Below are 13,326 nucleotides of genomic sequence, written 5' to 3'. Positions count from 1 at the left end.
TTACCTAAAGCAAAGCCAATTTTCCACCTCGGGTAGTGTGGTCTTCACAAGTCTAAATGGGTTCTAGTACATAGTTTTTCTAGTTTAGCTTGAGAATCATGCATCTGCCCTTTTTCTGATTCAAAATTGTTGATGAGAGAATTTGCTCATATGGACATGACAGGTGACTCATTCAACATGTAAGGCCCTGGTCCCAAATTGTCAGTGTTTAATATTGAACTTGTCAACACATTAATATAATAAACGAAAAATGATCTAGACTTTTAAAAAAAACTTTCACAACAACTCTAATTAAAACACCACTTTATATCACAACAACTCTAATTAAAACTCGGCAGCTCCGATAATAAATTTGATCACGCATACTTTCAATATAATGCCAACAATTAAACTAGGATATCAAATAATAAAATAAAATAATAATAATAATAATAATAATAAATAGTAAGCCCATTGCACCAATGTTTAGCTAGTCATACAATAAATGCAACCATGTAATGTCTACATCTTTCAAAAAAATAATAAAAAAAAAATTAATACCACATTTCTGAAGACCAATGTATAGTATAAACCACATTCAAAAAAAAAAAAAAAATCAATCTTAAAGCAACTAAAATAACTGCCAAATTCGAGAAAATGTCCATTAGATTTCGTCAGATTGACATAACATGAATGACCAAGCATGAAAGATAAATCAATTACAAAAACAGCTACACAAAGAGAAGCATCTCTACTACAATTGCACCGAATAAAAAGATATTTCTAAGCCCTCTCGCCACGAATTCTGCGAGCAAGCTGCATGTCCTTGGGCATGATAGTAACACGCTTGGCATGAATAGCGCAAAGGTTAGTATCCTCAAAGAGGCCGACGAGGTAAGCTTCAGCGGCTTCCTGGAGGGCGGCGACGGCGGAGCTCTGGAAACGAAGGTCGGTCTTGAAGTCCTGAGCGATCTCCCTCACCAACCTCTGGAATGGAAGCTTCCGGATCAGAAGCTCCGTGCTCTTCTGGTACTTTCGGATCTCCCTTAGCGCCACCGTCCCAGGCCTGAATCTGTGGGGCTTCTTCACTCCTCCGGTCGCCGGCGCCGACTTCCGTGCCGCCTTCGTCGCCAGCTGCTTCCTCGGCGCCTTCCCACCGGTCGATTTCCTCGCCGTCTGCTTCGTTCTTGCCATCACTTCAAAGTGTACGATTGATTTTTAGAGACAGAGAGAGAGAGAGAAAACTTAGTGCTGTTGCTGCTGTAGTGAGTGTGATGTTTGGGATTGGTTGATTTCGAAGATATTTATAGCTGCAGAGCTGAGAGGTGTTCAGGGCGGCAAGTTTGAAATTTTGGGGAAATATGAAAGGAAAATACTGGAGTACTACTTTCGCGGTTGATTGGGGGTGTGACAGTGAACGGTGGAGATTCGTTTGGAGTTTGGGTGTCACGGACTGGGATCCGTGTGCTATGTTAAAGCAACCAATAGGGTTCAAAGTAAAATGTTTTCCTTTGGGAACAAGTTCTGGCCGTTGGATTACTTAGACGTCAACGATCAAGATACTTGGGAAGTTGAAGTGCCAGTGCCACGGATTACGATCCCTGAATGGAGGGAACGGTCCAATGGGATTTTAGTTTGTTAAGGGATTGTTTCAGAAGTCCTTAGATTAGTATATTTTTTTATTTTTTGAAATAATGTAGTAGAAAAGTAATGTGACCTAAATAAATAATTGTGACATAAATAGAATAATGTGTTAAAATAACATGTGTTATTTTAGTACATATGAAACAAACACTAAGGGCATGTTTGTTTGAACAGACTGGATTAAGTTTGATTAGCATTCCTATGACTAATAGTCTTAAGTCTACAAATCCCTTTAATTGTGTATCATATTAAGGGCTAGTTTGGCATGTACTAAATAAGCCAAAAAGTCAAAAAGTCACTATCTTATTTAAGTCACATCATCTTATTTAAATCACATCACCTCTCTAACACATCACATCAAACCCAACCCAACCCAAACCCAACCCAAACCCACCAATAAGTCAAAAAGTGCACTTTTTTTAGGACATCCCAAACTAACCTTTAAAGTTAGGATTATAAGAAAGGATTAACAAAATATTATTCAATCTGATATTTGTTTAAAAGGATTGAAATGAATGAGACATGATAGGACATGACATGAAACATCCAATATATTGACCATAATACCCCTAATATAATTATTGTAAAATTTTGCACTAGCATGTGTTATAATTTTTAAAAAGCAAATTTCTCTATTGTTGCTCCACATTCATTTCGATTCTTTTGAACAAAATTTAACCTATTTTCCTTTTTTATAGAAAAAATCAAAAATCATTCAATTATAAAATTTATATATACATAAAAGTAACCATTAAAGAAAATACACTACTATTTTAATTATCTAACCATTCATTGCCCAAATTCAAAAAAGTATTTATTTGAACAAAATTTAACCCTCATTTTTTTTAATAGAAAAAATCAAAAATCATTCAATTATAAAATTTATATATACACAAGCAACCATTAAAAAATATGCACCGCTATTTTAATCATTCATTACCCAAATTCAGAAAAAGTATTCATTTGAACAAAATTTAACCCCTTTTTTTTTAACAGAAAACATCAAAAATCATTTCACTATAAAATTTATATACACAAGCAACTATTAAAAAATATACACTACAATTTTAATCATCCAACCATTCACTACCCAAATTCCAAAAGACATTCATTTGAACAAAATTTAAACTTTTTTTTTTTGGAACAAAAATATACCAAAAATCATTCAACTATGAAATATAGCTATTTTGAAAAATAATGATATTAGAAAATATAGAAAACGGAGCAAATATATTTATGAAAAGATGCATACAAAATACCAATTGTAGACATGTTGAATTAAAAGTCTAGGGTGGTAATTAATGATTACTACCATTCATAATTGTTAGACTTATTTATTTTCATAATTTATTTAATTATGTTTTAATTTATTTGAAAGAGAAAAATAGAATCTAAAATTTGTTTTGATGATTTATTTAATTATATTTTAATCAAAATTTATTTTGATGATTTATTTGAAAAAGAAAAATAAAATCAAAATTTATTTTGATGATTCATTTGAAAGAGAAAAATAGAATCAAAATTTATTTTGTCCCATTATTTCTCACCTAAACCTTTATCCTAAATGTTGTTAGAATGTATTTAATATTTGATGAAATCAAGAGTTCAAACAGCCCAAAACATAGGTTCAAACAGTCTAACACAATAGCAGGCCAAATGGTTCAAAAGGTTCAAGTGGAAGATATTCAAATTTGTAATAATGGAGTAGAAGATATTTAAATTGGTAATGATGGAAGTACAACGGCTATAAACGGCTATAAATTCAAATGAATACAGCAGCTATAAATGGTTATAATTTTCATTATATATACCAAAGCCTTTAATGTAAACAAGTTACAAAAAAACCTAAAAATATTCTTTGATCTATAATCACTCACATCTTTTCTCAGAAATTATACACTGAGCCTTATAGCTTTAAGCTCATCTTTCTTGTGTGAGATTTACAGAAAAATCAAAGTTTCATTTTATATATCTATCTTTGAGAAATATTTATTGCAAGCTTTCTTTGAAAGCAAAAATACCATTTCATCTTGTAAAAGTGTTGCAAACACTGTGTTCTTGAAATCTTAAGAGTGATTGTGAATCACGTAAGATTTGCAAGGGTTTAGGCTTGTGAAGTCTGTATAAAATCCGTGGAGGCATTAATGCCTATAATAGTAAGGTGAGTTTAGCTCCTCCATTTTGAGAATAGATCTAATTAATGTCTATAATGGTAAGGTGAGTTTGAGATGAACATGATGGGGGAACTAAATTATTTTCTTAGGCTTCAAATCAAACAATATAAGGAATGAATTTTTATCAACCAAGCTAAGTACACAAAAGAACTATTCAAAAAGTTTGGTAAGTATGACTCAAAAATAGCTGAAACACCTATGAGCACATCCATTAAGCTAGACACGGATGAAAAAGGTAAGTCCATTGATCAAACAAAATATCGAGGTATGATCGGCTCGCTTCTTTATTTAACTGCAAGTAGACCCGATATTATGTTTAGTGTTTGTATGTGTGCTAGATATCAATCAAATCCTAAGGAATCACATCTCAGTGCTGTTAAAAGAATTTTTAGATATCTTGTTGGCACTCAAAATTTGGGACTGTCTTATCCTAGAGATGTTGCATTTGATTTAATTAGTTACTCGGATGCCGACTTTGCTAGATACAAACTTGATAGAAAAAGCACCAGTGGCACTTGTCACTTTCTTGGTTACTCATTAGTATCTTGGTTTAGCAAAAAGCAAAATTATGTTGCTCTATCAACAGCCGAAGCTGAATATATAGCTTCCGGAAGTTACTGTGCCCAAATACTTTGGATGAAACAACAATTGGAGGATTTTGATTTGCATTATGATCATATCCCTATTAAATGTGATAATGCTAGTGCCATCAATTTAAGCAAAAATCCAGTTCAATACTTATGAACAAAACATATTGAAGTTCGACATCATTTTTTAAGAGATCATGTTCAAAAAGGGGATATTGTACTTGAATTTGTAAACACCGACAAGCAATTGGCGGATATTTTCACAAAACCCCTAAGCGATGATCGCTTCAATTTTATTTATGGCAAGCTTGGAATGTCGATTTCTACTTAAAAAGTTTTGTTATAACTGTGAAACTTGAATTTTTGTTAAAATGATATATGTGTATTGCTACATTGATATGGAAACATTTATATCAGTTGAATGCTCTTAAATCCTTCATACATTTATTCTCCTTAACAGTTTGTTATTCTCAACTGAGTAATTTTTTTTGGGTTCTGCATCTTGAGGTAAAATTAACTTTGCATACATTGATTTTTTTCAAACCCTCATGGTTTTTTTTTTTTTACATTACCTGTGATACCCCTGTTTCGTAATGTCCTAATTGGTCCTTAATATGAATGTGATTTTGTGTTTTGATATGATTGTGTGCACCATTATGTGAAAATATGTGGTTTTGAATTTCTATCTGTTCACCGTAGGAATATTGGTTTGATTATCTGCTTTGGAAATTAAATTGAGGGTCTTATCGGCCACAAAACCCGAAATTAATCACGCCATTGAGTTTGGCATAATTTTTAGAACCTACGGTAAAATTTAATTGAAAACTGATTCGGGTCAAATTAATCAGATTTAATTAATGATTTAATGCTCAACTGTTTATGTTAAAATATGTATGTGAGTGGGGCTATACTATAAGCCTTATAAAGTTCAATTCTCTCCTTTTACATGACTTTGGCTGATCAACTCTAAGAGAAAAGGAGAGGGCCGGCTGTTAGAGAAAGAAAGGAAGAGAATTGTGTAAATTTTGAAGCTTTGAGATTTGAAGTCTAGTTCAAGAATTAACCATAGATTGGGCTTCTAGGTAAGCATTGATTCTTGAATTCATAAATTTAATGTGTGATCTTGTGTGTTCAAGGGTTGTTTGTAACCAAGAGCATGAGTTAAGTTGGTTTTGTTGGAATTAAAGCTTGATATATACATGCATGTAAGGAATTGTTTTGAAATAGCATGTATGAGCTTTAAATACATGATTCATGCAGAGTTTTGGGTTAGAACTCATGTTTTGATCACCATTTGTGTAATCTAAGTTGAGAGTGTGGCTAATTCATCACATGCATGTACAATTTATGGCAATAGGAGCTTTGAATGCATGAAGGTGTATGTTGGAGTTGAGTTTAGTGTCAATTTGGGACATGTATGTGGTTAATTCATGAAATTGAACTCCATGATGATGTGTTTTGGTGTTTATATCATGTTAGTGAAAATACATGTGAAATTGGAGCCATGTTATGCAAGAAATGTGGTTGGAATGGTTGAAGGGAGCTTAAGAACGCGATCTGGAATTTCCAGAATTTTAGTGTCCGCTCGAGCGGGTAAACCGCCGCTCGAGCGTAAATTTCGTGCTCCCAGCACTTTTTGCAGAGTTGGATGTCCGCTCGAGCAGAATATTTCACGCTCGAGCGGGGAGCTTTTTTAGACAGGCCTTTCGTTCGAGCTCCCTAATTCACGCTCGAGCGTAATTTTGAGGTAACCAATACTTTTGCAAGCCTCTTGGGTCCGCTCGAGCGGGTAATTCCACGCTCGAGCGGGGACCATGTTTTCTGAAATTTTGTTTTCGCATTCTGTGTTTCGTTTTCCGTTCTCTTTCACTTGCAAGCACTCGTAGGCATGTGTTAAACATTGTAAATGAGTTAAAGAGATAAGAATAAAGCCTAAAGAGGAAATGTGAATTTAAGAACGGATTGAACTGTTGGTGACCCTTTTGTGTTCATGAAATGTGTAGAGTCGAGCTCCAGGGCAAACCAACTAACCGATCACTGTGAGTAATATCTGAAATACATATTGTTGTCCAATTGCTTACTTTTATGTAAGTTTTGTAAAGTTCATTAATGCTGAATGGTGGACAAAGTTTGATATGACAAGTCTGAAAGGCTTAAATGCCAGTTTGATATGATAAGTCTGAAAGGCTTAATTGCCAGTCTGAAATGAAAGTCTGAAAGGCTTAAACGCCAGTTTGATATGACAAGTTTGGAAGGGCCGAAAGGCCAGTCTGATACGAAAGTTTGATAAGGCCAAAAGGCCAGTCTGACATGAACGTTCGAAAAGGCCAAAGGCCAGTTTAACATGAATGAATTGGGCCCAAGGCCGTCTGATTTATAATGTTCTAATGTATTTACTTTATTTGATATTATTCATTGGGCTTTCGCTCACGCTCATTCATGTGTTTGTAGGTAAGCCAAGAGAGGCCCAGACCTAGCCCTAGTGAAGTCCGTATGGAACAACCGAGTTTTGGAAAGTCAGCCTATGTGTCTCACGCATGAGACTCACCTTCACCTTTTGCCATTTTGTTCTAAGTTGTTATGTTGGTGAAGTATTTGTATATGTCTGTATATAGTTTACATGGGTTGACTTAATTCTGGATGATCTTGTCTGTACAGAACTTTATGGTACTGTGTATCTATTGTGAGTTATTAATGTATATGTGTATGGCTTGTTTTAATGTGCCATGTAAGCATAGCTCTAAGGACAAAGTTTTAAGTTGCTTCCGTTTGGCCCCCATTAACTCTGTTAAAATACGTTGTTTTGGTTTGAGGCCATAGGTAATCTTATGATTACTGGCTGGTTATGTCCTTAACCCAGGGGGGCGGGTTCGGGTCATGACAGAGTGGTATCAGAGCACGAGTTAATAACTCACACACTTGTCCAAAAGAGCAATAAGCGTCTAGAAAAAATCTAGGATGCATTCATGTGATAAGTCTGAATTTGAAAGCATTAAGTATATGCTTAAATGTTTCGATATGAACAACTACGTGTTATAAATTTATGATTTGCTTGCATTACAAATTATTTGAATATGTATGCTCCCTGTTATATGCATGCTTGTATATCTTTCGTATAAAGCATAATGTAAGTTTAATCAGATGGTGAGGACAAGAGGTGATGAGATAGAGGAATCTTCTACTGCCAGACTGGACAAAATGGAAAGACTGATACAGGAAATGGTAGAAACTTTGAGACAGCAACAGGAGTGGCAACAACAGTGGCAACAACCACATCCGCCACCACCACCTCCGGCACCACCCGTGCCAGACAATCAGAATGATGACCGAATCATAACCCTCACCAAAGAGTTCAAGAAAATGAAACCGCCACAGTTCTATGGCGGATTAGACCCTTTGAAAGCTGAAGCTTGGGTCCTCAGCATCGAAAAACTATTTGAAGTGTTCTCGTGTTCGGAGACATAGAGAGTGCTTCTAGCCACCTTTATGCTAGAGGATGAGGCAAGAAGATGGTAGATGTTAATGCGTGAGAGTTACAAAGACGCTGACTAGGCAAAATTTCTGGAAATTTTCTACGACACGTACTTCCCGCAGTGTGTTCGGGATAGGAAAGTGGCAGAATTTATGGAATTAAAGGAAGACAGTATGACAGTGGCGGAGTATGAGGCCAAATTCACTGAATTGGCTAGGTTTGCGCCACATGTGATTGATACAGACTATAAGAAGGTGAGGCATTTTGAAGGTGGGCTTCGAAGTGACATCCTTGAAAGAGTGAATGTCTTAAAGCTAGAGACCTACATTGGAGTGCTAGACAGGGCCATCATATCAGAGGCCAACATAGCTAGACAAGCCAAGCCAACAATAGAATGGAAAGGTAACAAAAGACAGGGCTTCTTTTCAAAGAAGAAGTTTCTGAAAAAGCAAAACACGGGCTTCTCAAATACCTCGAATTCTTCCTAAGACACATCTCCCATTTGCAACATTTGCAGCAAAAGGCACCATGGGGTTTGTTACCGTGTGTCAGGGGCCTGTTTCAAGTGTGGTAAACAAGGGCACATGGCCCGTGATTGTAATCAAAATGGAGGAAAGAAAGCTGCTAGTTCCACTGCATCGATCCCAAAGCCAGGAAACACTTTGAGATCCGCTACTACCGGGGATACCGTGAGATAGGGAAGAGTTTTCGCGCTTGTTCCGAGCGATACACGGAATGCCAATGCAGTTGTCTCAGATACTATTTCTATATGTAATCAGGATGCTTTTGTGTTAATTGACTCCGGATCCACACACTCTTTTGTGACATGTGCATTTGCATCTAGACTGAATAGATCCTTAGAACCATTGCCATATCTGCTATGTGTGTCTGCTCCATTTGGGAAATCTGTATTGTGTGAATCTATATACCGATTTTGTGAAATGCGTGTTGAGGATGCTATCCTATATGTAGATTTGTTGCCCTTGAACTTTAGGCATTTTGATATAATTTTGGGCATGGATTGGTTGACCAAGTATTGTGCCACCATCGATTGTGTGACAAAACAAGTTGTATTTAAACCACCAGAACATAAAGAGATTGTGTTTGTGGGTAATGGGGTAGTGCCTCCACCTTATTTGATATCTGCAATGAAAGCATGTAAACTGATCAGGAAGGGGTGCCAAGGTTATTTGTGCTATGTGTTGACTGAACAATTTGTGAATGTTGAATTGAATGATATCCCTATTATTAGAGAATTTCCGGATGTGTTTCCAAATGAATTGCTAGGGTAATTGGTAGACAGGGAGATAGAATTTACAATTGAGACTATGCCAGGCACCCAACCTATTTTTAAAGCTCCCTACAGAATGGCTACTACCAAAATGAAAGAATTGAAAGAACAGTTGCAAGATCTGCTTGACAATAGGTTTATTCGACCAAGCACTACGCCTTGGGGTGCACCAGTATTATTTGTGACAAAGAATTATGGAACTTTGCGTTTGTGCATCGATTACCGGGAACTGAATAAGGTAACGATAAAGAACAAGTACCCCCTATCCCGTATTGATGATTTATTTGACCAGTTGCAGGGATTACAGGTGTTTTCCAAGATTGATTTGAGATCTGGGTATCATCAGCTAAAAGTTAAGGCAGAGGATGTTGAGAAAACAACGTTTAGAACAAGGTATGGTCATTTTGAGTTTCTTGTTATGCCCTTTGGAGTGACTAATGCTCCGGCAGCATTTATGGATCTAATGAACCGTATTTTTAAGACCTACCTTGATGAATTTGTCGTAGTCTTTATTGATGACATTTTGATATACTCTAAAGATAGATCTGAACATGAACAGCATTTGAGAACTGTTTTGCAAATACTTAGGGAAAGGAAATTGTTTGCTAAACTAAAGAAATGTGAGTTTTGGTTGGATAAAGTTGTTTTCTTAGGGCATGTGATCAACAGAGAAGGGATTTCAGTGGACCCATAGAAAATAGAGGCAATTGTGAATCGGCCTACACCGACCAATGTAACAGAGGTTCGCAGTTTTATGGGTTTAGCTGGGTACTATAGGAGGTTTGTGAAGGATTTTTCAAAAATAGCTGTGTCTCTTACCCAACTGAAGCGCAAGGGGCAACCTTTTGAATGGAACGATGAAAGAGAATCAACCTTTCATGAATTGAAGACAAGATTGACTACTACACCAATTTTGACACTACCTTCAGGTACGGAGAATTTTGTAATTTTCAGTGATGTGTTTTATAAAGGTTTGGGTTGTGTGTTAATGCAGAATGGAAAGGTTATTGCTTATGCCTCCCAACAGTTGAGGCCACATGAGAAGAATTATCCAACAAATGACCTAGAATTGGCCGCAGTCGTTTTTGCTTTAAAAATCTGGCAGCATTATCTGTATGGAGCAAAGTGTGAAGTCTTCACGGATCACAAAAGTTTGAAATACTTTTTCACACAGAAAGAGTTGAATATGCAACAGAGGAGATGGCTGAAATTGATAAAGGACTATGATCTAGAGATTCAGTATCACCCCGGGAAAGCCAATACAGTTGCTGATGCCTTGAGTAGAAAATCAACGGGGAGTATGGCTTGTTTGCTTACTGAACAGAAAGAGATCTTGCAGGATTTTGAGAGGTCTGAAGTCGAAGTGGTAATGTGTGAACATGGCGGATTGATAGCCGCCATTACAGCCGAGCCGGCAATGATTGGTGAAATCAAGCAGAAACAGAAGGAGGATGAATTCCTCAGGAAAATGATTGATGAATTTGAGACAAATCCGAAGGCAGAGTTTAGCATTGAGAATGAAGTGTTGAAATTCCGAAACCGAATGTGTGTCCCTAATATCCCAGAACTAAAGAAGAGGGTTTTAGATGAAGCCCACAGATCCGTATTTGCTATGCATCCGGGTAACAATAAAATTTATTGGGATTTGAAACAAACCTATTGGTGGCCTAAAATGAAGAAAAAAATTGCAGAATATGTGTCCAAGTGTCTCCAATGTCAGCAAGTCAAGGCTGAACATCAGAAACCAGGCGGTCTACTGCAACCTCTTCCTATTCCTGAATAGAAGTGGGAGCATGTGACGATGGATTTCATTGTTGGCCTACCTCGGAGTTCGCAAGGTATGGATTTTATTTGGGTTGTAGTTGATAGACTGACTAAATTTGCACATTTTCTGCCTGTCAAAACTACATTTAATGCTTATAGATTGGCTACTATTTATGTTGATGAGATTGTTCGTTTACACGGAGTTCTGGTATCCATTGTGTCGGATAGAGATCCGAAATTTGTATCTAGATTGTGGAAGAGTTTGCAGGAAGCTATGGGAACAAAATTAAGGCTCAATACTGCATTCCACCCACAGACAAATGGGCAGTCAGAACGAACAATACAGACTTTAGAGGATATGCGTCGGATGTGTGCTTTGGATTTTCAGGGGACTTGGGAAGATTATTTGCCACTTGCAGAATTTGCTTATAATAACAGCTTCCACTTCAGCATCGGTATGGCACCATACGAGGCTTTGTATGGTAGGAAGTGTAGATCACCCATTTGTTGGACAGAAGTCGGGGATAGAGCTTTATTTGGGCTTGAAATTGTGCAAGACACTTCTGAGAAAATCAAGATCATTTGGCAAAGGCTCAAAACAGCTCAGGACCGACAAAAGAATTATGCAGATATTCGGAGAAGACCTCTTGAGTATGAGGTCGGTGACCATGTGTTCATTCATGTGTCTCTAATGAAAAGCCAAGTCAGGTTTGAAAAGAAGGGCAAGTTGTCGCCCCGTTACATTGGGCTGTTTCAGATTCTGGAAAGGCTTAGTCCAGTTGCCTATAGAGTTGCTTTGCCACCGGAATTTGAACAAATCCATAATGTGTTTCATGTGTCGATGTTGAGGGGTTACCTCCGAGACCCGCTTCATGTGATTGACTATCACCGAGTAGCTTTGAATGAAAATATGGAGTACACTGAATGGCCGGAACGAGTTGTTGACCGACAAGTGAAGCAACTGAGAAACAAGTCCATCCCAATAGTGAAAGTTGAATGGAAAGAACACTATGGGACGGATGCCACGTGGGAAAAAGAGGAGGAAATGCGACTATGCTATCCACATTTGTTTCCTGACGAAGGTAAACTAAGTTTGGAGGACCAAACTTCCTAAATGGGGAAGACTGTGATACCCCTGTTTCGTAATGTCCTAATTGGTCCTTAATATGAATGTGATTGTGTGTTTTGAAATGACTGTGTGCACCATTATGTGAAAATATGTGGTTTTGAATTTCTATCTGTTCATCGTAGGAATATCGGTTTAATTATTTGCTTTGAAAATTAAATTGAGGGTCTTATCGGCCACAAAACTCGAAATTGATCACACCATTGAGTTTGGCATAATTTTTAGAACCTACGGTGAAATTTAATTGAAAACTGATTCGGGTCAAATTAATCAGATTTAATTAATGATTTAATGCTCAACTATTTACGTTAAAATATGTATGTGAGTGGGGCTATACTATAAGCCTTATAAAGTTCAATTCCCTCATTTTACATGACTTTGGCTGATCAACTCTAAGAGAAAAGGAGAGGGCTGGCTATTAGAGAGAGAGAGAGAGGGAGAGAATTGTGTAAATTTTGACTTAAGCTTTGAGATTTGAAGTCCAGTTCAAGAATTAACCATAGATTGGGCTTCTAGGTAAGCATTGATTCTTGAATTCATGAATTTAATGTGTGATCTTGTGTGTTCAAGGGTTGTTTGTAACCAGGAGCATGAGTTAAGTTGGTTTTGTTGGAATTAAAGCTTGATATATACATGCATGTAAGGATTTGTTTTGAAATAGCATGTATGAGCATGAAATACATGATTCATGTAGAGTTTTGGGTTGGAACTCATGTTTTGATCACCATTTGTGTTATCTAAGTTGAGAGTGTGGTTAATTCATCACATGCATGTACAATTTATGGCAATAGGAGCTTTGAATGCATGAAGGTGTATGTTGGAGTTGAGTTTAGTGTCAATTTGGGACATGCATGTGGTTAATTCATGCAATTGAGCTCCATGATGATGTGTTTTGGTGTTTATATCATGTTAGTACAAATACATGTGAAATTGGAGCCATGTTATGCAAGAAATGTGGTTGGAATGGTTGAAGGGAGCTTAAGAACGCGATTTGGAATTTCCAGAATTTTAGTGTCCGCTCGAGCAGGTAAACCGCCGCTTGAGTGTAAATTTCGTGCTCCCAGCACTTTTTGCAAAGTTGGATGTCCGCTCGAGCGGGATATTTCACGCTCGAGTGGGGAGCTTTTGTAGACAGGTCTTCCGCTCGAGCTCCCTAATTCACGCTCGAGCTTAATTTTGAGGTAACTAGTACTTTTGCAGGCCTCTTGGGTCTGCTCGAGCGGGTAATTCCACGCTCGAGCGGAGACCCTGTTTTCTGAAATTTTGTTTTCGCATTCTGTGTTTCGTTT

General features: G+C 37.1%; 1 protein-coding gene across 1 annotated transcript; it reads right to left on the bottom strand.

Moving 5' to 3' along the window:
• Positions 1 to 616: 616 nt before the first annotated feature.
• On the bottom strand, positions 617 to 1,272 carry LOC114279516 (histone H3.2). Its single transcript, XM_028221773.2, has one exon. It carries the CDS (start codon positions 1,171 to 1,173, stop codon positions 763 to 765), a length of 411 nt encoding a protein of 136 aa, XP_028077574.1. The 5' UTR covers positions 1,174 to 1,272; the 3' UTR covers positions 617 to 762.
• Between the last annotated feature and the right edge of the window lie 12,054 nt (positions 1,273 to 13,326).

This window comes from Camellia sinensis, chromosome 14, assembly GCF_055761805.1.
Source record: "Camellia sinensis isolate YWXY chromosome 14, ASM5576180v1, whole genome shotgun sequence".
NCBI lineage: Eukaryota > Viridiplantae > Streptophyta > Magnoliopsida > Ericales > Theaceae > Camellia > Camellia sinensis.
The sequence above is the reverse complement of the archived record's forward strand: the minus strand, read 5'-3'. Positions and strand labels throughout refer to the sequence as shown.